The following is a 27572-nucleotide window of genomic DNA, read 5'->3' as shown; positions in this document are numbered from 1 at the left end:
AAAAGGCAGAATCTGTCAAAACAGAACAGTCCGTAAAGACGAATTTTTCAGGGGCACTTAACTTGCTCAGATGAAAATGCTCAAATTGAATGAAAGTTGCGTACATATCTGAGGATCACGCACGTAAATTGGCAGATTTGTCTAAATTTTCTACAGCAGGGGCGGCTCAATTTCGTGACAGTAAGAAATCTGTTTCTGCGCAGTAATCCAAATCTAGTATTGACTTTACTATCAAAGACTTTACTTGGCACAACAATGCAATAAAATAAAGATAAGGAGAGGTTGCTACAGTAGTAACAACTTCCAAGACACAACAAAACAGTAGCAAAATAAAAACATGGGTTATCTCCCAAGAAGTGCTTTCTTTATAGTCATTAAGATGGGCTCAGTAATTTTAATGATGCACTCGCAAGAAATAGGAGTTGAAGTAAAAGAGAGCATCAAGAAGCAAATTCAAAACACATTTAAGCCTAACCCACTTCCTATGAAAAGGAATCTTGTAAATAAACAAGTCATGTAAGCATAATGCAACAAGCATAGAAAGGCAACACAAGCGCAACTTCAAGATTCTCAACATAGAGAGGGGAAACTTAACATTATTAAGATGCATATTCCCATGTTTCCCTCTCTCATAATAACTTTCAGTAGCATCATTGATGAACTCCACAATATACCCATAGCTTAAAACATTCTTATCATGGTTCATATGCATAAAAGTATATTAATTTTGGCATAAGAAGAATTCTTCTCATTAATAGTAATTGGAGCAGGATCATTATCAAGAATTTGAACATGGTAAACAAGTTGCATACTAAGGGAATTGTTTTTGGCAATCCAATCATAACTATGACAAGTTTCATAAGGATAGTTATAACCTATATCATAGCATTCTTTATAATAATCATCAAAGATTGGAGGCACAGTGTCATCATAAGAGATAGAATAGTTATCTTTCACAGTATGTTCATCTGTGACCATACCATCGTTGTTACTAGAAGGAGATGTATCAAACATATAATGATCAGTAGCAAAAGGATTTTCAAACACCTCATCCCCAAGCTCAGAGCTTTCTATATCATTATGGGAGGAAGCATGGATAGTACTGATACTATGGCAATTATTAACATTATCATTTTCAGAATTAGTTTCCCAGAGATTTGCAATATCAAAAGTAGTGTGCTCTTTCAAATCATGATCACTAATGTAGGTAAAGGGCATAGGAAGATCATTGTACTCAGATTCATTATCATAATAATCATTAGGAGCAACATACTTACGGTTACCTATCGTTATCTCATACACGCGGGGATATGCTGTTACCTCTTTCTTTTTATTCCCCTTCTTCTTCTTCTTCGTTCCTTTCTTCTTCTTCTTCTTCTTCTTCTCCTCGTTCCCTTCTTCAGGAGGGAGAGGCTTGAAGGGAGGCTTCTCCACATAACCTGATTTATTTCCAGAAACAATAGAAGAAACTTGGGAGGATTCCTCCTTTTCATTAATAAGTTCAAAACACACAGCGGTCCTATCATATTTTGGCAAGGTGTCATCTTCTAAGATATTTTGTATGTAAGTATTTGTATGGCAATTATCAATGCAATAAGAAAAACACCCATGCAGGACATCATCAATATCAAGATCACTCATATGTAACAAAGAGATTTTTCTTGATAACTCTTCACACCACAAAAATAAAGTAAGTTCATCATGTTGATTAGGAGTAATTTCATCATCACAATAGAAATTTGCAGCACTCATGGGGTTCGAATTGTCATTGGAGGAGCATTGAAAATTAAAATGTCCCGCTCTATGGCAAAGTTCACAAATAAAAGGATAGAGGGCACAAACTTTTTTACCAAGATCATCTAGAGCCCTAGACCACTTTCTAGTTTTTTCATTTCTGTGATGGATACAATATTCATCTTCGATTTGATTAATTCCACAAGGTCTATGTATTCCACAAAAATTAACATGCTTATGGGAAATAGCATTCTCAGAAATTTGAGCATGTTTATTGCAATCATTAACAACAATTTCATTTTCCATGCAAGTGTCTTTGAAAGGTTCATGATACTTATCAAAATTCTTCCTAGGCAATTCAAAATGAGAGGAAAAAGCTTTATAAAGATTTGCAACAACTTGAGAGTCAAGACCATAAGTAGCACTCATATTTCGAATTTTATCAGTATCCATAAAAGTTTCAATGCATTCATAATCATAATTTATACCTGACTCTTTACCTTTGTTGTTCTCCCATCCTTCAGTATTCTCCTGAATCCGATCAAGAAGGTCCCTTTTAAACTCTTCTTCATTGCATGTAAATGATCCAGAACAAGTAGTATCCAGCAAGGTTTTATCTTGAAAAGAAAGTCTTGCATAGAAATTATCAATGATGATATTATCAGGAAGCTCATGAATGGGGCATTTGAGCATTAAAGACTTCAACCTTCCCCATGCTTCGGCAATACTCTCTCCATCATGAGGCCAGAAATTATATATGCGGTTTCGGTCTTTGTGAATTTCACTTGGAGGATAGAATTTAGAATAAAATAGAGGCACAATATCCTTCCAATCAAGAGAATGCCCATCCTTCAGCAGTTTATACCAATGCGCCGCTTTATCAGATAACGACATAGAGAATAATTTCTTCTTCACTTCATCCATAGAGATACCTGCACACTTGAATAACCCACATAATTCATGCAAAAACAGTAAATGATCTCCAGGATGGACAGTTCCATCCCCTTCATAGCGGTTATCCATAACACGTTCAATAATTTTCATAGGTATTTTATATGGAATACTTTCAGTGGGTGGATTTAAAATATCACAAGCATCATTAGAGTTATAGCATATGGGAGCTAAAGTATTATCAGAGCAAATTTTCTCCCCCAAAGCTGGGAAGCTAAAAAGATCATGAAAACTAGCTTCCCCAAGCTTAGACTTTTCCATAGCATTAGCAGTAATTGCGTTCATACTAATAACATTGCTACTAGCATGCAAATAAGGTTCCATAGGTTTTTAAATTTTCGCATCAAACAATTCTAACTCAGGAAAAAGATTAAAAAGCTCACCAAATTTTTTGTTGTTTTCCATTATGCCTAACTAGTGAAAAATAAAAACAAGAAACAAAAAGATGCAATTGCAGGATCTAAAGGAAATAGCTTCGAGCACTCACACACCAGCAACAGTGCTAGGAAATAGCTTAGTAGTCGGAGGATGTGAATACCTTTTACCTTACCTCCCCGGCAACGGCGCCAGAAAATAGCTTGATGTCTACGCACGCTTCTATTCCTCAGTAGATGTTGTTGGGCCTCCAAGAGCAGAGGTTTGTAGAACAGCAGCAAGTTTCCCTTAAGTGAATCACCCAAGGTTTATCGAACTCAGGGAGGAAGAGGACAAAGATATCCCTCTCAAGCAACCCTGCAATCACGATACAAGAAGTCTCTTGTGTCCCCAACACACCTAATACACTTGTCAGATGTATAGGTGCACTAGTTCGGCGAAGAGATGGTGAAATACAAGTAATATGGATGTATATGAGTGGTAATAGCAATCTGAATAAAATATGACAGCGAGTAAACATGCAACAGAACAGTAAATAAACGGAGTTTCAGTGCTTGGAAACAAGGCCTAGGGATCATACTTTCACTAGTGGACACTCTCAACATTGATCATATAACTGAATAAACAAATACTACTTTCTCTACACTCTCTTGTTGGATGACAAACACCATTCATTGTGTAGGGCTACAAGAGCACCTCAATGCCGGAGTTAACAAGCTCCACAACATTCGATGTTCATATTTAAATAACCTTAGAGTGCATGATAGACCAACGCAATTATACCGAGTACTAACATAGCATGCACCTTTCAACATCAGCTATGAAATGGGGAATAGATCACATCAATACTATCATAGTAATAGTTAACTTCATAATCTACAAGAGATCACAATCATAACCTACGCCAAGTACTACATGATGCACACACTGTCCACATTACATCATGAAGGAGGAATAGACTACTTTAATAACATCACTAGAGTAGCACATAGATGATATTCAACTAGATCACAAAGCTCATGATCACATAAAGATCACATGGGAGAGAGAGATGAACCACATAGCTACGGTAGAGCCCTCAGCCTCGGGGGAGAATTACTCCCTCCTCATCATGGAGACAGCGATGGCGGTGAAGATGGCGGTGGAGATGCCTTCCGGGGGCACTTCCCCGTCCCGGCAGGGTGCCGGAATAGCGACTTCTGTCCCCCGAATTGGAGTTTCGCGATGGCGGCGGCTCTGGAAAGTTTTCTGGTGTTTCATCAATCCGTGTCGAAGATTTAGGTCAGGACGGCTTAAATAGGCGAAGAGGCGGAGTCGGAGGGGCCACAGGGGTCCCACACACTAGGGGGGCGCCCCCCCTGGGCCGCGCCGCCACCACGTGTGGGGCCCCTAGGGCTCCCCTCTGGTCCCTCTCTGGCTCTCTGGAAGCTTCCGGGAAAAATAAGGTTCTGGGCGTTGATTTCGTCCGATTCCGAGAATATTTCCTTTGTAGGATTTCTGAAACCAAAAACAGCAGAAAACAACAACTGGCCCTTCGGCATCTCGTCAATAGGTTAGTTCCGGAAAACGCATCAAAACGATATAAAGTGTGAACAAAACATGTAGGTATTGTCATAAAACAAGCATGGAACATAAGAAATTATAGATACGTTTGAGACGTATCAGTGATCCCCTTCGCGCACTCCGGTGGCCTGGACACACTGGGCATCTGGGTTGGCAGGAGGTCAACCGGAGATGCGTGTGTTCCGGGTGGAGGCTTGTGAGGCAACGACAATGGTGGTGACCAAGATCTGGTTGCGGCAAGGTCATCTTAGTCGGCTCTGTTCCGACGTGTCCGAATGTCTTCGTGGTGGTCTCCTCTTGCTGTGAAGTCGAAGCTGCTCTTGGGCGGTGTACGATGACCTTCGAGGGGCGGTCCGGTGAAGGTCCTTTTCGGCGCTTGTCTTGCGCATCTCCTTATTTATAGATGACACTCCTCCCAACCTTTTGCTTTCACAAGCCATGGCTAACCGAATCCTCGGGTGCCTTCGAACATTTCACATACCATGGAGGAGTGTCTATTGCAAAATTAAGTTGCTTACTGATAAATCAGGGCAAAACATGTGAAGAGAATTATTAATGAAAGTTAATTAATTGGGGCTGGGCACCCCGTTGCCAGCTCTTTTTGCAAAATTATTGGATAAGCGGATGTATATGCCACTAGTCCATTGGTGAAAGTCTGCCCAACAAGATTGAAAGATAAAACACCACATACTTCCTCATGAGTTATAAAACATTGACACAAATAAGGAGTAATAAAGTTTTGAATTGTTTAAAGGTAGCACATGAAGTATTTACTTGGAATGACAGAATAATACCACATAGTAGGTAGTTATGGTGGACACAAATGGCATAAGTTTTGGCTCAAGGTTTTGGATGCACGAGAAGCATTCCCTCTCAGTACAAGGCTTTGGCTAGCAAGGTTGTTTGAAGCAAACACAAGTATAAACCGGTACAGCAAAACTTACATAAGAACATATTGCAAGCATTATAAGACTCTACACTGTCTTCCTTGTTGCTCAAACACTTTTACCAGAAAATATCTAGACCTTAGAGAGACCAATCATGCAAACCAAATTTCAACAAGCTCTACGGTAGTTCTCCACTAATAGGTTTAAACTACATGATGCAAGAACTTAAACATGATCTACTTGAGAGCTCAAAACAATTGCCAAGTATCAAATTATTCAAGACAATATACCAATTACCACATGAAGCATTTTCTGTTTCCAACCAAATAACAATAAGTGTTGCGGCTTTCAGCTTTCGCCATGAACATGAAAAATAAAACGAAGAACACAAGTGTTCAAATGAAAAAGCGGAGCGTGTCTCTCTCCCACACAAGCATGTTAGGATCCGATTTATTAAGAAAACTTAAAATAAAAAACGAGAATAAAAGCACACGGACGCTCCAAGTAAAGCACATAAGATGTGACGGAATTAAAATATAGTTTCACTAGAGGTGACCTGATAAGTTGTTGATGAAGAAGGGGATGCCTTGGGCATCCCCAAGCTTAGACGCTTGAGTCTTCTTGAAATATGCAGGGATGAACCACGGGGGCATCCCCAAGCTTAGACTTTTCACTCTTCTTGATCATATTATATCATCCTCCTCTCTTGATCCTTGAAAACTTCCTTCACACCAAACTCAAAGCAATCTCATTAGAGGGTTAGTGCATAATCAAAAATTCACATGTTCAGCAAGGACACAATCATTCCCAACACTTCTGGACATTACCCAAGGCTACTGAAATTTAATGGAGCAAAGAAATCCACTCAAACACAGTAAAAGAGGCAATGCGAAATAAAAGGCAGAATCTGTCAAAACAGAACAGTCCGTAAAGACGAATGTTTTCGAGGCACTTAACATGCTCAGATGGAAAAGCTCTAGTTGAACGAAAGTTGCGTACATATCTGAGGATTACTCATGAATTTTTTCAGGATTTGACGATTTCTCTACAGAGAGAAAAACTCAAATTCGTGACAGCTAAAAATCTGTTTCTGCGCAGAAATCCAAATCTAGTATCAAATTTCTATCAAAGACTTTACTTGGCACAACAATGCAAGAAAATAAAGATACAAAGGTATTGCTACAGTAGTAAAAAGCATCTTGACTCAAATATAAAATAAAAATTGCAGAAATAAAATAATGGGTTGTATCCCATAAGCGCTTTTCTTTAACGCCTTTCAGCTAGGCGCAGAAAGTGTAAATCAAGTAACATCAAGAGAAGAAGCATCAACAGAGGAGTTGGGAGTTTTCTCAACTATGCATTGTATTTTATCTATGTAAGTTTCAGAAGCTCCTCTTTCATTACTTTTAGGCTCACTATCCTCCTCAAATAAGTTTTCAGGAACAATCCAATCAAAATTCTTTTCTAGTGCCCCATGCATTCCTATGAGCTTATAAGGTATTGGTACTTTAGTCTCCCCCTAATAATTGGATTCATTAGTGTACTTTAGCCTATCTTTTTCCATCCTTTCAAGGGTATTTGCAACATTGATATAAAAGCCAAGCATCTTATGTTGAATAAAGACTTTCCTAGCTTCTCTAGCTACATCACCAAATTCTTTGAGAAGGGTTTCTAAAACAAAATCTTTCTTCTCTCCTTCTTCCATATCACGGAGTGTAAGAAACATATGTTGCATTATAGGATTAAGATTAACAAATCTAGCTTCCAACATGTGCACTAAAGAGGCAGTAGTAATTTCATAATTAGGAGCAAGTTCCACCAAGGATCTATCTTCAAAATCTTTAACCTTACTAACATGATTGAAAAATTCTTCTATATTATCTCTTCCAATGATAGACCCACTCCCTACCGATATATCTTTCAAAGTGAACTTAGGGAGAAGCATGATGAAATAAACAAGGGTAAAGCGATAAATAAAGTAAATGCGAGTAACTAATTTTTTTGTGTTTTTGATATAAAGAAAGCAAACAAGACAGAAAATAAAATAAAGCAAGACAATAAACAAAGTAAAGAGATTGGGTGTGAGAGACTCCCCTTGCAGCGTGTCTTGATCTCCCCGGCAACGGCGCCAGAAAAGTAACTGCTTGTGACGGTAAAGCACACGTCCGTTGGGAACCCCAAGAGGAAGGTATGATGAGTACAACAGCGAGTTTTCCCTCAGTAAGAAACCAAGGTTATCGAACCAGTAGGAGATGAAGATCACGTGAAGGTTGTTGGTGAAGGAGTGTAGTGCGGCGCAACACCAGGGATTCCGGTGCCAACGTGGAACCTGCACAACACAATCAAACTACTTTGCCCCAACTTAACAGTGAGGTTGTCAATCTCACCGGCTTGCTGAAAACAAAGGATTAAACGTATGGTGTTGAAAATGATGTTTGCTTGCAGAAAACAAAAGAGAACAATGATTGAAGTAGGTTGTATTTCAGATGTAAAAGAATGGACCGAGGGTCCATACTTCACTAGTGGTGTCTCTCCAATAAGATAAATAACATGTTGGGTAAACAAATTACAGTTGGGCAATTGACAAATAGAGAGGGCATAACAATGCACATACATATCATGATGACTACTATGAGATTTACTTAGGGCATTACGACAAAGAACATAGACCGCCATCCAGCATGCATCTATGCCTAAAAAGTCCACCTTCGGGTTAGCATCCGCACCCCTTCCAGTATTAAGTTGCAAACAACAGACAATTGCATTAAATACTGTGCGTAATGTAAACAATACAAATATCCTTAGACAAAGCATTGATGTTTTATCCCTAGTGGCAACAGCACATCCACAACCTTAGGGGTTGCTGTCACTCCCTCAGATTCAATGGAGACATGAACCCACTATCTAGCATAAATACTCCCTCTTGGAGTTACAAGTATCAACTTGGCTAGAGCCTCTACTAGCAACAAAGAGCATGCAAGATCATAAATAACATATATGATAGATCAATAATCAACTTGGCATAGTATTCCATATTCATCGGATCCCAACAAACACAACATGTAGCATTACAAATAGATGATCTTGATCATGATAGGTAGCTCACAAGATCTAAACATGATGGCACAATAGGAGACGACAACCATCTAGCTACTGCTATGGACCCGTAGTCCAAGGATGAACTACTCACGCATCAGTCCGGAGGCGGGCATGGTGATGTAGAGCCCTCCGGTGATGATTCCCCTCTCCGACAGGGTGCCGGAGGAGATCTTCTGAACCCCCCGAGATAGGGTTGACGGCGGCGGCGTGATGCGTGTGGTTGGCACGTCCGTTGGGAACCCCAAGAGGAAGGTGTGATGCGCACAGCGGCAAGTTTCCCTCAGTAAGAAACCAAGGTTTAATCGGACCAGTAGGAGTCAAGAAGCACGTTGAAGGTTGATGGCGGCGAGATGTAGTGCGGCGCAACACCAGGGATTCCGGCGCCAACGTGGAACCTGCACAACACAACCAAAGTACTTTGCCCCAACGAAACAGTGAGGTTGTCAATCTCACCGGCTTGCTGTAACAAAGAGTTAACCGTATTGTGTGGAAGATGATTGTTTGCAGAAAACAGTAGAACAAGTATTGCAGTAGATTGTATTTCAGTAAAGAGAATTGGACCGGGGTCCACAGTTCACTAGAGGTGTCTCTCCCATAAGACGAACAGCATGTTGGGTGAACAAATTACAGTTGGGCAATTGACAAATAAAGAGGGCATGACCATGCACATACATATCATGATGAGTATAGTGAGATTTAATTGGGCATTACGACAAAGTACATAGACCGCCATCCAACTGCATCTATGCCTAAAAAGTCCACCTTCAGGTTATCATCCGAACCCCCTCCAGTATTAAGTTGCAAAGCAACAGACAATTGCATTAAGTATGGTGCGTAATGTAATCAACAACTACATCCTTAGACATAGCATCAATGTTTTATCCCTAGTGGCAACAGCACAACACAACCTTAGAACTTTCATCCACCGTCCCAGGTGTCAATGCAAGCATGAACCCACTATCGAGCATAAGTACTCCCTCTTGGAGTTACAAGCATCTACTTGGCCAGAGCATCTACTAGTAACGGAAAGCATGCAAGATCATAAACAACACGTAGATATAACTTTGATAATCAACATAACAAGTATTCTCTATTCATCGGATCCCAACAAACGCAACATATAGAATTACAGATAGATGATCTTGATCATGTTAGGCAGCTCACAAGATCCGACAATGATAGCACAATGGGGAGAAGACAACCATCTAGCTACTGCTATGGACCCATAGTCCAGGGGTAGACTACTCACACATCACACCGGAGGCGACCATGGCGGTGTAGAGTCCTCCGGGAGATGATTCCCCTCTCCGGCAGGGTGCCGGAGGTGATCTCCTGGATCCCCCGAGATGGGATCGGCGTTGGCGGCGTCTCTGGAAGGTTTTCCGTATCGTGGCTCTCGGTACTGGGGGTTTCGTCACGGAGGCTTTAAGTAGGCGGAAGGGCAAGTCAGGAGGGGGCACAGGGGCCCCACACCACAGGCCGGCGCGGCCAAGGGGGCCGTGCCGCCCTAGGGTTTGGGCACCCTGTGGCCCCACTTCGTTTCATCTTCGGACTTGGAAGCTTCGTGGAAAAATAGGCCCACAGGCTTTGATTTCGTCCAATTCCGAGAATATTTCCTTACTAGGATTTCTGAAACCAAAAACAGCAATGAAACAAAGAATCGGCACTTTGGCATCTTGTTAATAGGTTAGTTCCAGAAAATGCACGAATATGACATAAAGTGTGCATAAAACATGTAGATAACATCAATAATGTGGCATGGAACATAAGAAATTATCGATACGTCGGAGACGTATCAGCATCCGCAAGCTTAGTTCTGCTCGTCCCGAGCAGGTAAAACGATAACACAGATAATTTCTGGAGTGACATGCCATCATAATCTTGATCATACTATTTGTAAAGCATATGTAGTGAATGCAGCGATCAAAACAATGTACATGACATGAGTAAACAAGTGAGTCATAAAGCAAAGACTTTTCATGAATAGCACTTCAAGACAAGCATTAATAAGTCTTGCATAAGAGTTAACTCATAAAGCAATAATTCAAAGTAAAGGCATTGAAGCAACACAAAAGAAGATTAAGTTTCAGCGGTTGCTTTCAACTTGTAACATGTATATCTCATGGATATTGTCAACATAGAGTAATATAATAAGTGCAATAAGCAGGTATGTAGGAATCAATGCATAGTTCACACAAGTGTTTGCTTCTTGAGATGGAGAGAAATAGGTGAACTGACTCAACATTGAAAGTAAAAGAATGGTCCTCCATAGAGGAAAAGCATCGATTGCTATATTTGTGCTAGAGCTTTGATTTTGAAAACATGAAACAATTTTGTCAACGGTAGTAATAAAGCATATGCATCATGTAAATTATATCTTATAAGTTGCCAGCCTCATGCATAGTGTACTAATAGTGCCCGCACCTTGTCCTAATTAGCTTGGACTACCGGATCATCACAATGCACATGTTTTTACCAAGTGTCACAAAGGGGTACCTCTATGCCGCCTGTACAAAGGTCTAAGGAGAAAGCTCGCATTGGATTTCTCGCTATTGATTATTCTTCAACTTAGACATCCATACCGGGACAACATAGACAACAGATAATGGACTCCTCTTTTATGCATAAGCATGTAACAACAATTAATAATTTTCTCATTTGAGATTGAGGATATATGTCCAAAACTGAAACTTCCACCATGGATCATGGCTTTAGTTAGCGGCCCAATGTTCTTCTCTAACATTATGCATGCTTAACCATAGGGTGGTAGATCTCTCTTACTTCAGACAAGACGGACATGCATAGCAACTCACATGAAATTCAACAATGAATAGTTGATGGCGTCCCCAGTAAACATGGTTATCGCACAACAAGCAACTTAATAAGAGATAAAGTGCATAATTACATATTCAATACCACAATAGTTTTTAAGCTATTTGTCCCATGAGCTATATATTGCAAAGGTGAATGATGGAATTTTAAAGGTAGCACTCAAGCAATTTACTTTGGAATGGCGGAAAATACCATGTAGTAGGTAGGTATGGTGGACACAAATGGCATAGTGGTTGGCTCAAGTATTTTGGATGCATGAGAAGTATTCCCTCTCGATACAAGGTTTAGGCTAGCAAGGCTTATTTGAAACAAACACAAGGATGAACCGGTGCAGCAAAACTCACATAAAAGACATATTGAAAACATTATAAGACTCTACACCGTCTTCCTTGTTGTTCAAACTCAATACTAGAAATTATCTAGACCTTAGAGAAACCAAATATGCAAACCAAATTTTAGCATGCTCTATGTATTTCTTCATTAATGGGTGCAAAGCATATGATGCAAGAGCTTAAACATGAGTACAACAATTGCCAAGTATCACATTACCCAAGACATTTATAGCAATTACTACATGTATCATTTTCCAATTCCAACCATATAACAATTTAACGAAGGACAAACTTCGCCATGAATACTATGAGTAGAAACCAAGGACATACTTGTCCATATGCTACAGCGGAGCATGTCTCTCTCCCATAAAGTGAATGCTAGGATCCATTTTATTCAAACAAAACAAAAACAAAAACAAACCGACGCTCCAAGAAAAAGCACATAAGATGTGATGGAATAAAAATATAGTTTCAGGGGAGGAACCTGATAATGTTGTCGATGAAGAAGGGGATGCCTTGGGCATCCCCAAGCTTAGACGCTTGAGTCTTCTTAATATATGCAGGGGTGAACCACCGGGGCATCCCCAAGCTTAGAGCTTTCACTCTCCTTGATCATGTTGCATCATACTCCTCTCTTGATCCTTGAAAACTTCCTCCACACCAAACTCGAAACAACTCATTAGAGGGTTAGTGCACAATATAAATTGACATATTCAGAGGTGACACAATCATTCTTAACACTTCTGGACATTGCATAATGCTACTGGACATTAGTGGATCAAAGAAATTCATCCAACATAGCAAAAGAGGCAATGCGAAATAAAAGGCAGAATCTGTCAAAACAGAACAGTTCGTATTGACGAATTTTAAAATGGCACCAGACTTGCTCAAATGAAAATTCTCAAATTGAATGAAAGTTGCATACATATCTGAGGATCATGCACGTAAATTTGCTTAATTTTCTGAGCTACCTACAGGGAGGTGGACCCAGATTCGTGACAGCAAAGAAATCTGGAACTGCGCAGTAATCCAAATCTAGTACTTACTTTTCTATCAACGGCTTAACTTGGCACAACAAAACACAAAACTAAGATAAGGAGAGGTTGCTACAGTAGTAAACAACTTCCAAGACACAAAATAAAAACAAAGTACTGTAGTAAAATAACACATGGGTTATCTCCCAAGAAGTTCTTTCTTTATAGCCATTAAGATGGGCTCAGCAGTTTTGATGATGCACTCGCAAGAAATAGTATTTGAAGCAAAAGAGAGCTTCAAGAGGCAAATTCAAAACACATTTAAGTCTAACATGCTTTCTATGAAGAGGAATCTTGTAAATAAACAAGTTCAAGACGCATAATGCAACAAGCGTAGAAAGATAAAACAAGTGTAGCTTCAAAAATTTCAGCACATAGAGAGGTGTTTTAGTAACATGAAAATTTCTACAACCATATTTTCCTCTCTCATAATAACTTTCAGTAGCATCATGAGCAAACTCAACAATATAACTATCACATAAAGCATTCTTATCATGAGTCTCATGCATAAAATTATTACTCTCCACATAAGCATAATCAATTTTATTAGTTGTAGTGGGGGCAAATTCAACAAAGTGGCTATCATCATATATAGGAGGCATATTGTAATCATAAAAGAAAATTTTCTCCTCAATGCTTGGGGACTAAAAAGATCATTCTCATCAAAGCCAGCTTCCCCAAGCTTAGAATTTTCCATAGCATTAGCAACAATGGTGTTCAAAGCATTCATAGTAATAACATTCCCATTAGCATGCATATAAAGTTCCATGGGTTTTTTAATTCTCTCTTCAAACACATCATGTCCTAATTCAAGATAAAGTTCATAAAGATCTCTCAGATTTTTGTTGTTTTCCATTATGCTTAACTAGTGAAATAAAAACATGCATGATATTAAGTAAAGTAAAACAAGTAACTAATTTTTTTGTGTTTTTGATATAGCAAACAAGATAGCAAATAAAGTAAAACTAGCAACTAATTTTTTTTTGTATTTTGATTTAGTGCAGCAAACAAAGTAGTAAATAAAACTAAGCAAGACAAAAACAAAGTAAAGAGATTGAGAAGTGGAGACTCCCCTTGCAGCGTGTCTTGATCTCCCCGGCAACGGCGCCAGAAATTTGCTTGATGCGTGTGGTTGGCACGTCCGTTGGGAACCCCAAGAGGAAGGTGTGATGCGCACAGCGGCAAGTTTCCCTCAGTAAGAAACCAAGGTTTAATCGGACCAGTAGGAGTCAAGAAGCACGTTGAAGGTTGATGGCGGCGAGATGTAGTGCGGCGCAACACCAGGGATTCCGGCGCCAACGTGGAACCTGCACAACACAACCAAAGTACTTTGCCCCAACGAAACAGTGAGGTTGTCAATCTCACCGGCTTGCTGTAACAAAGAGTTAACCGTATTGTGTGGAAGATGATTGTTTGCAGAAAACAGTAGAACAAGTATTGCAGTAGATTGTATTTCAGTAAAGAGAATTGGACCGGGGTCCACAGTTCACTAGAGGTGTCTCTCCCATAAGACGAACAGCATGTTGGGTGAACAAATTACAGTTGGGCAATTGACAAATAAAGAGGGCATGACCATGCACATACATATCATGATGAGTATAGTGAGATTTAATTGGGCATTACGACAAAGTACATAGACCGCCATCCAACTGCATCTATGCCTAAAAAGTCCACCTTCAGGTTATCATCCGAACCCCCTCCAGTATTAAGTTGCAAAGCAACAGACAATTGCATTAAGTATGGTGCGTAATGTAATCAACAACTACATCCTTAGACATAGCATCAATGTTTTATCCCTAGTGGCAACAGCACAACACAACCTTAGAACTTTCACACATGTCCCAGGTGTCAATGCAGGCATGAACCCACTATCGAGCATAAGTACTCCCTCTTGGAGTTACAAGCATCTACTTGGCTAGAGCATCTACTAGTAACGGAAAGCATGCAAGATCATAAACAACACGTAGATATAACTTTGATAATCAACATAACAAGTATTCTCTATTCATCGGATCCCAACAAACGCAACATATAGAATTACAGATAGATGATCTTGATCATGTTAGGCAGCTCACAAGATCCGACAATGATAGCACAATGGGGAGAAGACAACCATCTAGCTACTGCTATGGACCCATAGTCCAGGGGTAGACTACTCACACATCACACCGGAGGCGACCATGGCGGTGTAGAGTCCTCCGGGAGATGATTCCCCTCTCCGGCAGGGTGCCAGAGGCGATCTCCTGGATCCCCCGAGATGGGATCGGCGTTGGCGGCGTCTCTGGAAGGTTTTCCGTATCGTGGCTCTCGGTACTGGGGGTTTCATCACGGAGGCTTTAAGTAGGCGGAAGGGCAAGTCAGGAGGGGGCACAGGGGCCCCACACCACAGGCCGGCGCGGCCAAGGGGGGGGCCGCGCCGCCCTAGGGTTTGGGCACCCTGTGGCCCCACTTCGTTTCGTCTTCGGACTTCTGGAAGCTTCGTGGAAAAATAGGCCCCTAGGCTTTGATTTCGTCCAATTCCGAGAATATTTCCTTACTAGGATTTCTGAAACCAAAAACAGCAGAAAACAAAGAATCGGCACTTCGGCATCTTGTTAATAGGTTAGTTCCAGAAAATGCACGAATATGACATAAAGTGTGCATAAAACATGTAGATAACATCAATAATGTGGCATGGAACATAAGAAATTATCGATACGTCGGAGACGTATCACGGCATCTCTGGAACTGTTCTCGTATTTTGGCTCTCGGTACTAGGGTTTTCGGGGACGAAGGAATAAATAGGCGAAGGGGCAGTGTCGGGGGAGCCAGGGGCTCCCTCCCCACATGTCGGCGCGGCAGTGGGGCCCCCGCGCCGCCCTATGGTGTGGGCCCCCTGCTGGCCTTCCTCGACTCTTCTTCGGTCTTCTGGAACACTCCGTGGAAAATAGGGCCGTGGGCTTTTGTTTCGTCCAATTCCGAGAATATTTGTAAACCAACTTTTCTGAAATCAAAAACAGCAGAAAACAGAGGCAGAGAAGGAGGTGCGCAGGGTGGCTGAGAAGGAGCCATTGGCGGCGGCCTTCTCTGCCCAAAAAGCGGTGGCGTCATGGTGTGCAGCCCCGAGCGCGACGGGTGCTCCTCGCCGACCACGAGCGCCCAAGTATGGTGGACGCCTTCTCCATCCTCCTCTCATCCACGAGCAGCAATCTCTGGCATGGGGATGCACCCTGGTGAGTTGGACTCCATTTTGTTCTCCCGTCACTTCCATCCATTACTCTTCCTAATAATTTCATTGCCACCCAATCCTTTGTTTTTGTGGAGTCCATTGCTGCAACAGGTGAAAGAGAAAAATCTATACCTCGTGTTTTGTGTGTTTGATAACAACACTAGAATGAATTTCACCGTGTGCATAGTTTGCTTTTGATAGCCCTCGCTGAGTGCATCAGGATCGGAAGACTCAAGCGTATCTTATAGGTTTTCTGGCTTTGTGTGTGTGTCGCGAGGTGACGTGGTTGGAGAGGGAAAGAGAAAAAATCAGTTTCTGCTTGACTGGTACTACCGGTACCAAGAGCGGTTGTACCGCTATCGCTATTGGTTCCATTCAGCGGTACCGCTCCGGGCTTTGCGTTGAGAAAGGCTCACAGTATGTGTTACGGTACCTCGACGGTACCTGGACCGGAAGTACCGCTCCCAAACGGTACTTTCGTCAAGGTACCACTTTGGTACCGTAACTACAAAATACGGAACTACTGCCTTGGTACCGCAATGGTAACGGGAGGGAGTCCGTGGCTCGCAGAGGCCCTGCCGGTACCTCAGCGGTACCGGCAGCGGTAGTACCGCTTTGAGCCCACGTGGCAGATCTGTGAGCCGATTTCGAACCAGAGCGGTACTACCACTTCCCAAAGCGGTAGTACCGGTCGTGCGGAAACTGGACATAACGGTTGGATTTGAGGGGACCTATAAAAGGGCCCCTTCTTCCCCAGCTCGTTTCAACTCCTCTCTCTCTGTCTCTCTCTCTCCTCCATTGTTGCTGACATCCAACCAAACTTTGAGGAGTGGTGGAGGAGACCCCGATCTATAGTTCTACCAAGAGAGATTTCACCGATATCATCTAGTCCTTAGTGGATCTTGGAGTTAGGGTTCCTATGGTGAGATCTTGGAAGAAGAGCTCATATAAAGGCTAGCTTGGAGTTGTGCTGGCCCCATAGGGTGTTGGGAGCCTCCAGTGTTTGTGGAGCTCGCCCCAACCTTGTGAAGGAACCGCCACCTCGACCGGCTACTTAGTGGAGAAGGGTAAGCTCCTTCGTGGGGCTTTCTCGAGGAACAAGGTGAGGCTTGTGTGGCCGTCGAGCCTTCATGGTTCACACCTCCTCAATGCAAATGTGCTCCCTTTTGTGGGAGGAACTGCGGGAAACAAACATCGCCTCGTCTTCGCATAGGTTCATACTAGGATCATCCTTACCATCAAAGTTGCCACCTTTACTTCCGCATCACACCTAAAATTGAAAAAGCTATAAAATTTGTGTAGCGACCATTCACCCCCTCCCTCTTGTTTACTAACGATCCATTCAATTGGTATCAGAGCAAGGTTTTCTTTCTCGGGCTTTACCACCTAAGAAATGGCCGAACAAGAGGCGCTTGGGAATGGGACCCTTCGCGGTGAGCAACCACCTCCACCATCAAACACCGATAGCACAACAGCTATGTTGGATGACCTCAAGAAATTGGAGTTATCCATCGTAAGCCAAATGAAGGCTATGATGATGGAGTTGGTTGCTCCAAAACCAAACCTTGCCGTAGATCCTAAGGCAAGTGCCGAGGTCCCCCCACGAAAAGCTAATCCATTTCCTCTTGTGGGCTTTGTCGCTCAATCGACTAAAGTCCCTCAAGAGGAGGAGCTTGGGGAAATCAGCACTTCATCAAAAGGGAAGGATGAATCACCGGTTGCGGAACATTTAGGAGGTAATCATGCGGTGCCACCACCAAGTGATTACACCATAAATGTTCCAATTCCAATGCTCATATTTTGTCTCATAGTTCACCACCACTACTTGAATCCAATAGCGTCGCACCACCTGGATCTTTCGTGCCCTCGTGGCTCTCCTCGCATGTTTGCAACGCTAAGTGTCCTTCTCGTGATGAAAAACTTCTGTGGTATTTTTCCCCAGATTTATTGATGTCCGGAAAGTCCCTGAAACATCAAAATACGAAAAAGGAGATTTTCCACCTCCCAAAACTTAAATACCAATAAAGGAGACTTTGTAGGAAAGTCCCAAAAATCATCTAAATATGTATAAATAATGATAAAAATACAAATAACTATAAGAATTGGTTCTATATGCTGCTAATATGATGATACAAAATGCACATATCAACTCCCCCAAGCTTAAACCTTTACTTGTCCTCAAGCAAACAAGCGAATAGATCATATCATGCATCAAGGAGCTTATGGTTGATAAAATAAATATGAGCATTGTATCATCAACTTATGCATGTTCAGTTACCATAGTAGATTCAAAAACAAACAACATGCAAATGATGGAAAAATTCATAGAAGCTCTAGCAATCACACCATGCTTTTGAAATAAGAACAACAATTATATGTTGGACAATTGAATCATCTTTTTTTTGCTTATTTTCCAAGGCATGCATTCTTGAATTATTACTGAGTTTGCACAGAAGATAAACTCTCATAAGATAACTAGTTAAAAGAAGAGAACTGTAACAACAAGATGCGCATGAAGTTCAACTTATGTTGAACACTTTCACCACTTGTATGGTATCAGTTGACGGTCTTGCCTCCTAGTGACCAGTATAAATCTTATTCATGGATTTTTCAATCATGGCATATGCTCTATTCAACCTTTAACTTTCACTTTCCATGGATAACCAATTTTCCGTGTGCCTACCATCCAATTCAACATTATTAGAGGATATGTATTGAAATATCCATAACATCAGATTACTCATTGCCCACTAAGTGAAACAAGAGTATCTCACGCCCCTTGTTATCATCACTTCCTAACTCTTTATCCTAGAAGACCACATCTAAACTAAAAACTCCAAATTATTTGGCCACCACTAGGATCTTTTCTTTTTATCATTCCATTTCTTTGTTAATTGAGATTAATTCTATGCTTTGTCCAACATACTAAAGTTAATCTAATTCAAGGTAGGATGTGACTGAAACCTCTAAATATGATGAGGTCATCTGCATGAGTGGTGTTACCGATGAATCCCCCCAAATAAGAGAAACACGGATGACACCATACTTCTTATTTATTATAAAACCACGGTCGCGCACAATCCAAGGAACAAAGAGTATAAAAAGTCTTGATACATGAATATCGTGATGCAGTATCGACCCATATGGTGGCGACGGGCCAATCTTAAGATTATGCTGCCACCCATGTTGGGCAATAAACTCCCTTGTTGTGTCCTTCAACCGTGTAGACACCTCCATAAGTAGGTCTCAGTTCTCCATACGATGAAGAGACGACCATGAACAGAGCAAAGTACTACATCGATAGATAACCTGCATAAGAGAATAATTTGTATCATTAAACACTTTATCATTTCTACATAGCCAAAGCGACTAAATAACGGCAAGCGCTCTCACCCGTATAAGTATCTTAAACCTATGATCCACCCCATTAAGCCAATTATTTGCAACACTTTGTGGTGGGTATAAGGTAGAGCCTATTTGGATATTGATCATATATATCTTGTAAAGCGGCACCGGAAGAATAAGTGTTTTATTGTCTCATCGTGATGACAAAATACACACTTCTTACTTCCATGCCAATTGTGTTTTGCAATGTTATTCTTAGTAAGGATTACCCCACGACGAAGGTACCCTGCAAAAACCTTTGTCTTCAACGATATCTTTATCTTCCATTTTAAAATAATATTAATTATCGAATGTAAAGGCTGGATCAACGCTTTATACAAGGAATCCACAGTGAATTTTCCATTCGCTGTTAGGCTCCAACGAAACTCATATGCCCCATGTGACAATTGGACGAAAGCCAACCGGTGTAGCAATTCATTCCATGCAGTCAGTCGGGGCCCGACAAGATCTCTCATGAACGTCACATTAGGTGGGTTACATTCCATCAGCTTAGCTAAGGTATCACCCTTGTGATGCACAATATTATATAAAGCTGGATACTGTTCTCGGAGCGAGGTATTACCCAACCATTTGTCCTCTCAGAACCTAATCTCAGATCCATCCTTAATAGAGAAAGATGCAAATGGGAAGATGTGCATGTTCGTTGCCATCAAGATAACCCAAAAGAGAGAGTCCCAGGTTTCAAAAAAACCCGAGAAATCGCACATGAGCCAACATACTTTGTCCTAACTATTATCTGCCAGACCCCATCCTCGGTTAGCAGCCAAGCCCACCTTGATCTTTTGGCCGGCAGACAACACTCCATTTGGTTAGCCGGTATTTCTTTTTCTTGCTATCCCCTTACCAAAAAAATCTCGATAAGAAATAATCTAACCGATGCAAGGCTCCTTTGGGCAGCTGGAAGAATGATATCATATACATTGGTTAATACTGAGTTGATTAGAACCAACCTGTCACCCATAGATAGCAAATTGCCTTTCCAACTGATAAGGCGCTTCTGAAGCTGCTCCTCGACATACTTCCACTTAGCATTCCTAAGCCTCCAAAAATGGATCACAAAGCCTAGATAGCTAATAGAAAATTGATCAATCCCACAACACCACAGACTCATGGATACCTTCGCAATGTGTTAGATTGTTTTTGGTTAAGTTTTCCTCTCGGGTAGATGTCATACATGAGGATGTGAAATTGCATGCACTAGCCAGTTCAACCAAAAGACCGATCTAATGGAGGAGGACTAGCCAATTATATTCAACACCTCCCCTCACGTCTAGGCCGGTGGGCCTTTTTTTTAATCTCACACGGGCCTAGACGTGTATCCTTGGATTTGTTTTTAGGGAGGCCGTAAATATTTATTTTAAATACTGCGTTGGCTAGGATTTGAACCCATGACCTTATTGTCTGATATCATGTGAAATTGCATGCACTAACCAGTTCAACCAAAAGACCGATCTGATGGAGGAGGAGGACTAGCTAGGCAATTATATTCAATAGAGGCACTACGGGAGAACTGTTCTTTGCCGTGCGCCAATATCACACGGCAAAGGCCCAAATCCTCTCGGCAAAGGCTTTGCCGTGCGGCCTTGCACGGCAAAGAACACACGGCAACGATCCGGCCGGCAAAGGCGCCTTTGCCGTGCGTCGAGGGAAAACCGCACGGCAAAGGCTTTGCCGTGCGACCTAGCTTTGCCGTGCGCTGCGCCTGCCTTTGCCGTGCGGTTTGCTTTGCCGTGCGCTGGGCGTCTTTGCCGTGCCCCCTACTTTGCCGTGCGCCTCCGCGCCAAGCCGCACGGCAAACACTTGGCTTTGCCGTGTGCCACCACTCCAAGCCACACGGCAAAGAATCCTACAGCAACACCAGGGGGCAGCATAGGCACCCTTTGCCGTGTGCATGTGCACGGCAAAGAAAGCCTTTGCCGTGCGGCTTTCTCTTTGCCGTGTGCATGTGCACGGCAAAGGTGCTGAAAAAATTCCAGGTTTTTGCTGTTTCCATTTAATCCCTGCACATATAATTCACAAAATAGATATATATTTCCAGATACATATATAGCACAATATATAGACATTTGCACATCATCAACAACATAGTTCAACCACTAATAGTCCAACAAAGTCCATACAATAGTCCAACAACAAAGTCCAACAACAACAAAGTCCACCAACAACAAAGTAGTCCAACAACAAATTCATACATAGAATGCTCCAAGCTCACACAACAAAGTTCATACAAGCAACGTCAACCTTCGCCACTTCCTTGTCCTCCACTTCCTTGTCCTTCTCCACCTCCTTGTCCTCCATCTCCTTGTCCTCCTACGAGTTCATATATAGATGCATAAGTGGCATGCAAGAACTAGAATTGACATGGAAGAACTAGAATTGACATTGAATGGCTAAAATTGAACATAATCGCTAGAATAGACATGAAATGGCTAAAATTCAACATAATGGCTAAGATTGACATGGAATGGCTCAAATTGACATGTAAGAACTAGAATTGACATGGAAGAACTATAATTGACATGGAATGGCTAAAATTGAACATAATCGCTAGAATTGACATGAAATGGCTAAAATTCAACATAATGGCTAAGGATGACATGGAATGGCTAAAATTAACATGGAATAGGTAAAATTGAACATAATGGCTAAAATTGACATGGTTGAATGGCTAAAATTCACAAGTGACATGGTATGGAAGAATTAGAAGTGTAGGAGAACTCACCTAGAAACTGCTGCAGGCTCCGGATGATGCCCGTATTGTTGACGGTCAAGCAGTGTCGGCGGGCTCGACTTGGCGCTTGGCCGGAGGAGCGCCATCACAGCCGGATCGGGCGTGGGGATCTGCAATATCCAAAGTTCGGTTAGACAACAAACAAGATTGAGACGGAGATATTAAGTTAACCACTTACAAAATGTGGGAACATAGGAGGACACGACGTGCTAGGAGCACTACTCCCCGGTGGGGAAGTCATGAACATCTGCTGGAACATCTGCTGCTGTTGTTGCATCTGCTGCAACATCTGCTGCTGCATCTGCATGTTCTCCCTAAGCTGCTGCTGCATCTGCATCTGCTCCTCTTGGTGCCTCCGTTCCCTTTCTTCCATCTCCGCCTACGTTGTGTTGCCGCGATGTCAGTAACATTGCAATGGAAAACATGTAATGAAGCGTAGAGGATCGACGAAGAACTTACCCGTAACTTCTCGATAGCTAGAGCCGAAGCCCGTGGGCGGGTCTCTACCCGAGGCTGCTCGCTCGTACGCCCACGACGGATCTGGCGTAGAGATGGAATGGTACTTGGGTCGACTAACCCGTCAGCAATCCATAGGCGGCCACCCTTCTTGCCTTGTCCCGCAAGCACCGCAACCTCAACGTCAAACTCTTCGGTGGTTGGGTCGGCGTCTTCGCCGTGCTTGTCCTTGAACTTCGAGCGGTACGCGCCACACTGGCCCTCCGCTAGGTCGTTGACCCACAAGGACCCCGTTTCAGGATGCGGCTCCTTCCTGGTCTTCGACTTTTGGAAAAATCCAAACAAGTTTGGTGCCACGCCTGTCTTCACTTCCTGCAAAAGAGTACATGCAATTAAGTGAAGAGGGAGACACTTGCGGCGCTAGCAATAACATAAAACGAAAGAATGAAGAAACCACTTGCTCACCTCATCCTGCAAGGTAAGGGCCAAGTTCTTGCTGCCCAGGACATGTGATCCACCTCCCATCTCTCGAACGCTTCGCTTGCCCTCCTCGTGCTTCCGGCGTACTCGCGGGATGTCCACCATATGACCATCGCAAGAAAGCACGCCTGTCTTCCCGACGCACCGAGGAGGGTGCTCCATACACAAGATAGCCCCATTATTAGACCATAAACTACATGAAAATGCGGAAATAAATAACACATCGATGCTAATACCTGCAGGTACTGCCATGGTGCCATGAGCGTATCCCGACAATCAGCCTTACTCATCCAAACTTTGCGCTCGGCGTGCCAGTCGCGGACGCACTGGACACGTGCCTCGTAGTGCATGCCAGTCACCCTCACCCTGCACAACTCGTGTAAGATAACGTCGCACGCAATTTCCTTGCCCTCAGCCCTCTTGAAGTATTTCTGCAACCATGCACATAGGTAAAATAAGATGAATTAGAGCAACTATTGGTAGCCAAGAAGTGTTTGAATGCTAAGAAGCCAAAAGTCACGTACCCAGAAGTGGCGGACAACCCGCTCTTGCATGTTTCCGTACTTGCCGCTAGGATCTTCCGCGTAGCTGTAGTGCTTCCAAGTCCAAGCCACGTCGCGGCCACCAGTAGGGAGATTGACAATCCCAGGGAAATGCTTCCTAATTATGCCTCCAAGGATGTTCGGGTACTCACGTGTCGGCTTCCTCCTCGGGTCGCCATACTTGAACATGCTGCACAACGAAATGCCAAAATCAGTATGCATGTGATAAAAATATGTATAATGATAAAAATTTCAATAATGGAATGCCAAAATCAGCATGTACCTCTTTCCAGCGGGCACGAGAACAACATCGCGGAAGGCCCAAGTTTTTAGCTTGGGGAGTTTCGTAATCCCGCGCCTATACGGCTTCTTGTCCCGTGGTTCCAGCCTCTCCTCGGCTGCAACGTACACCTCCTCCACCGGCGGAGACCAAACTAGGGTCGGGTCTAGCTCCGGCGACATACCCCCCAGCCCCTCATCCTCCTCGAGGTCCTCCCCACCGTCCTCCCCACCGTCCTCCCCACCGTCCTCCCCACCGTCCTCCCCACTGTCCTCCCCACCGTCCTCCCCACCGTCCTCCCCACCGGCCTCCTCGTCCTGCCCACCGTGCTCCTCACCGTCCTCCTCGTCCTCCCCACCCCACTGCTCCTCGTCATCATCCTCGGCTGGGGGAGGACTAGGAGAAGGGGTACGAAGTCGCCGTGGCTGGGCATTCTTCCTCCGTGGTGGAGGGCTAGGAGGAGCGCTAGGAGGAGCGCTAGGAGGACGTGTGTGCGACGACGAACCACTCGAAAGTCCCACAAGCTCAGCCACGGCCTTGATCTTCTTTTTGAAACCTCCCTTTCTTTTTCTTGGCGGCATGTTTCAATCACCTGCAAACACAATGAAAAGAGTGGTTTATTAGTATGCAATGTAAACAGATGAATATTAGTGAAATCAACAATAAATAGCACATAGTTCAGTACATAGATCATAGTTTATTACAAATAGCACATAGTTCAAGACATAGGATAGCCTCACAATTACAACTACATAGATCATAGTTTATTACAAATAACACATAGTTCAGTACATATATAGGATAGCCTCACAATTACAACTACATAGATCAGTAGCCTATGTCGACATCCGTATTTGGACCACATGTTTCATCATCATCAGGCTCAGCGAACCAATAATCATCGATGAAACCTGGAGGTGGTCCATTTGGATCTAGGTCAATGCCTGCTTTGAACGCCTCGAGCAAACTTAGGTCTTCTACGGCACACACATCCTCAGCTTCATATTCTTCATTGTCTTCCTCCATAACCGCATCTTCTTCTTGCTCATCGTCTATGACCATGTTATCAACAACGGCCGACAAGTCGATAGTGAAATGACCGGGGAGCCCTTCTTCTTGATAAAAATCAACAGTCCTTGTTGAGGGGTCTACGCGGCGGTAATCGTCCTTGTTTGGCGGGGGTGGCCTAATGCGTGAAGGAACCGTCATCACAACATCCCATCCATGTAGACGTTTGGTCGGGTTTCGGCACGCGTACGGGAGATAGAATACTTGGAAGGCTTGGGTGGCCAAAATGTACACGTCCTCTCCCTTATAAACAGAGCTTCTTTCAACTTCGACCAATCCAATTTCAGGATCCCGTCTCACGCGACGTGGGTCGAACCAATGGCATTTGAATACGACGGGATTTAGCCCTTTGTCAAACCCGTAATTCAGCTCGTATATACCCTCGACTCTTCCATAGTAATGGAGTCCATCATCACCTTGACATACCACCCCGCTATTTATTGTCTTCTTGTTTGGACGGCTTGTTGTGTATTGATGGGTCTGGAAGCGATACCCGTTCACGTCATAAGAATTGAACGAGTCGACGGAATGGTTGAAGCCCCTAGCAATTTTTCGTAGCAAGGGATTCATGTCTTTGTCAGTTCTTGCCTACAAGATTAGGACGACAAGTTTAGAACAAGAAATGTCGGCCGAAATGTCGACAGTGTACAAACAAATTTGGATAGGATAGTACCAAACCACAGAACCAGCTACGAAACCGTGACCGCCGCCCTTATCGAAAATATCCTTGGATTCTTCCGAGGTAGGATCCCTGTGGGTATACCTCCAATATTTAGCCGTGAATTGTCTATAAGAATGAACGGAGGAAGAGTTAGCCACGAACATATGATGAATGTTTGCGAATAACTAAATGGTTAGCACTTACTTGATGTACGGCTTCACTTCCACCATGGTGTTCAAGACATATGAGTGGATCAACTCCCGCTCATGTAAATTCGTTGTGTACGGCTTCGAGCCACTTGACTTGCCGCCAAGCCCTATGAAGATGCTAAGCTTGGGTACATCTTCATTGTTGGCGGCATTGTAACGGAGGACCGGGTTGTGCTTTGTGGGAATGTTGGGATCATAGTGCTTAGTGGTGAAGTTTGCCACCTCCACGTTCAGGACTGCCTCGGCTATGGATGCTTCGATCTTGCATTTATTGCCAGTCATCTGACGAAGCTTTTGTGTTTCTCTCTCGGGACCAAACTGCCAACGGCCCCAATTCGGCCCCCCCTTTAAGCATTCCTTCGCGAGGTGGAGGATCATATGTTGCATCGGATTAAAGAACGCTGGAGGAAAGATCTTCTCTAGATCGCAAAGCAACATGGGTGCCTGTTCATCCAGCTTCTCAATCACTTTAGTGTCTAACTCCCTAGCACAAATCTGGCGGAAGAAATAACTCAACCTCGCTAGCACTCGCCAAGTCTTCTCAGGGACATAGCCTCGAATCATCACCGGCATTATCCGCTCAATCCATACGTGGTAGTCATGACTCTTCAGTCCTTGTACTCGCAACGTTTCAATGTTAAGACCCCTCATCCAGTTGGCTGCGAACCCATCAGGGAAAAACAAGGAGTCCTTCATCCATTGGAAGACCTCCCTTTTTTGGGCCTTTGTGAGGCAGAACGGAGCGTGTGGCTTAGTCCAAGTTTTTTTGGCACCATGAGGTGGCTTCATGTTCAACTCTGGCCTATCGCACAACTTTTCTTGGTCAATTCGAGCCTTTATGTTATCCTTCGTCTTCTCAGTGTCCACTATGGTGCTCCAAATGGCTTCACTGATATTCTTCTCGGTGTGCATTACATCAATGTTATGCGGGAGCTCGAGAAACTCAAAGTAAGGAAGCTTCCAGAAGCACGGCTTGTGGGTCCATTGGTGTGTCTCCCCATATCCCAAGAAACCATTCCCATCAGGGTTAGGCTGGAGAGCGTCTAACTCGGCCTTGGTTTCCTGTCCGGTCTTCGGAATTGGCTTCGGTGCATGGACAACACGGCCTTTTTTGAAGCTCTTTACATCACTCCTGTATTCATGATTCTGCTCAAGGAACTGTCGAGCTTCATCAAAGCAGGAATACTTGCCACCCTTGTTTAGCCAGAAGAAAGTCACGGCTTGCCTGCACTCCGGACAAGGCCACTTCCCATGTGTACACCACCCGCAGAACAAAGCACGTGCTGGCAAGTCATGCAGAGACGTGTGGTACCAGACATACATATCGAAGTGTTCCTTCTTTGCCGCGTCATAAGTTCGGATCCCGCGATCTTCCCAGCCAAGAAGCAAGTCATCAATCAGTGGTTCCAGATACACGTTCATGTTCTTACCCGGGTATTTCGGTCCAGGGATTATCATCGACACAAACATGTACTCTGATCTCGTGCAGACGCCAGGGGGTAGGTTCAGGGGAATAACAAACACTGGCCAACAATGGTATACCGCAGCCGACATACCATATGGATTGAACCCATCGGTTGATATCGCAATTGCTACGCTCCTCGGGTCACCGGCTTTCAGGGGATATTTCTTGACAAAGTTCTTCCATGCAGTACCATCCGACGGATGTATCATCTTGCCACTGTCTGGTCTGATCCCTTCTACAGCCCACCTCATCTGCTGGGC

At 43.2% G+C, this 27572-nt stretch overlaps 2 protein-coding genes and 1 long non-coding RNA gene across 3 annotated transcripts; all 3 read right to left on the bottom strand.

Annotated features, from left to right (window-relative positions):
• Positions 1 to 21493: 21493 nt before the first annotated feature.
• LOC127330632 (uncharacterized) lies at positions 21494 to 22186 on the bottom strand. Its single transcript, XR_007869361.2, has 2 exons — positions 22143 to 22186; positions 21494 to 21730 (listed from the first exon to the last, which is right to left on the bottom strand). It is a non-coding gene; the product is annotated as an uncharacterized lncRNA (long non-coding RNA).
• Positions 22187 to 22236: 50 nt separating this feature from the next.
• Positions 22237 to 24091, bottom strand: LOC127329378 (uncharacterized). The gene is made up of 6 exons (XM_071825673.1): positions 23913 to 24091; positions 23612 to 23819; positions 23324 to 23518; positions 23073 to 23243; positions 22798 to 22979; positions 22237 to 22261 (listed from the first exon to the last, which is right to left on the bottom strand). Exons 1-6 carry the CDS (start codon positions 24089 to 24091, stop codon positions 22237 to 22239), a joined length of 960 nt encoding a protein of 319 aa, XP_071681774.1.
• A 1463-nt stretch (positions 24092 to 25554) lies between these two features.
• Positions 25555 to 27317, bottom strand: LOC139835801 (uncharacterized). Its single transcript, XM_071825672.1, has 3 exons — positions 25843 to 27317; positions 25676 to 25764; positions 25555 to 25565 (listed from the first exon to the last, which is right to left on the bottom strand). Exons 1-3 carry the CDS (start codon positions 27315 to 27317, stop codon positions 25555 to 25557), a joined length of 1575 nt encoding a protein of 524 aa, XP_071681773.1.
• Between the last annotated feature and the right edge of the window lie 255 nt (positions 27318 to 27572).

This window comes from Lolium perenne, chromosome 2, assembly GCF_019359855.2.
Source record: "Lolium perenne isolate Kyuss_39 chromosome 2, Kyuss_2.0, whole genome shotgun sequence".
NCBI lineage: Eukaryota > Viridiplantae > Streptophyta > Magnoliopsida > Poales > Poaceae > Lolium > Lolium perenne.
The sequence above is the reverse complement of the archived record's forward strand: the minus strand, read 5'-3'. Positions and strand labels throughout refer to the sequence as shown.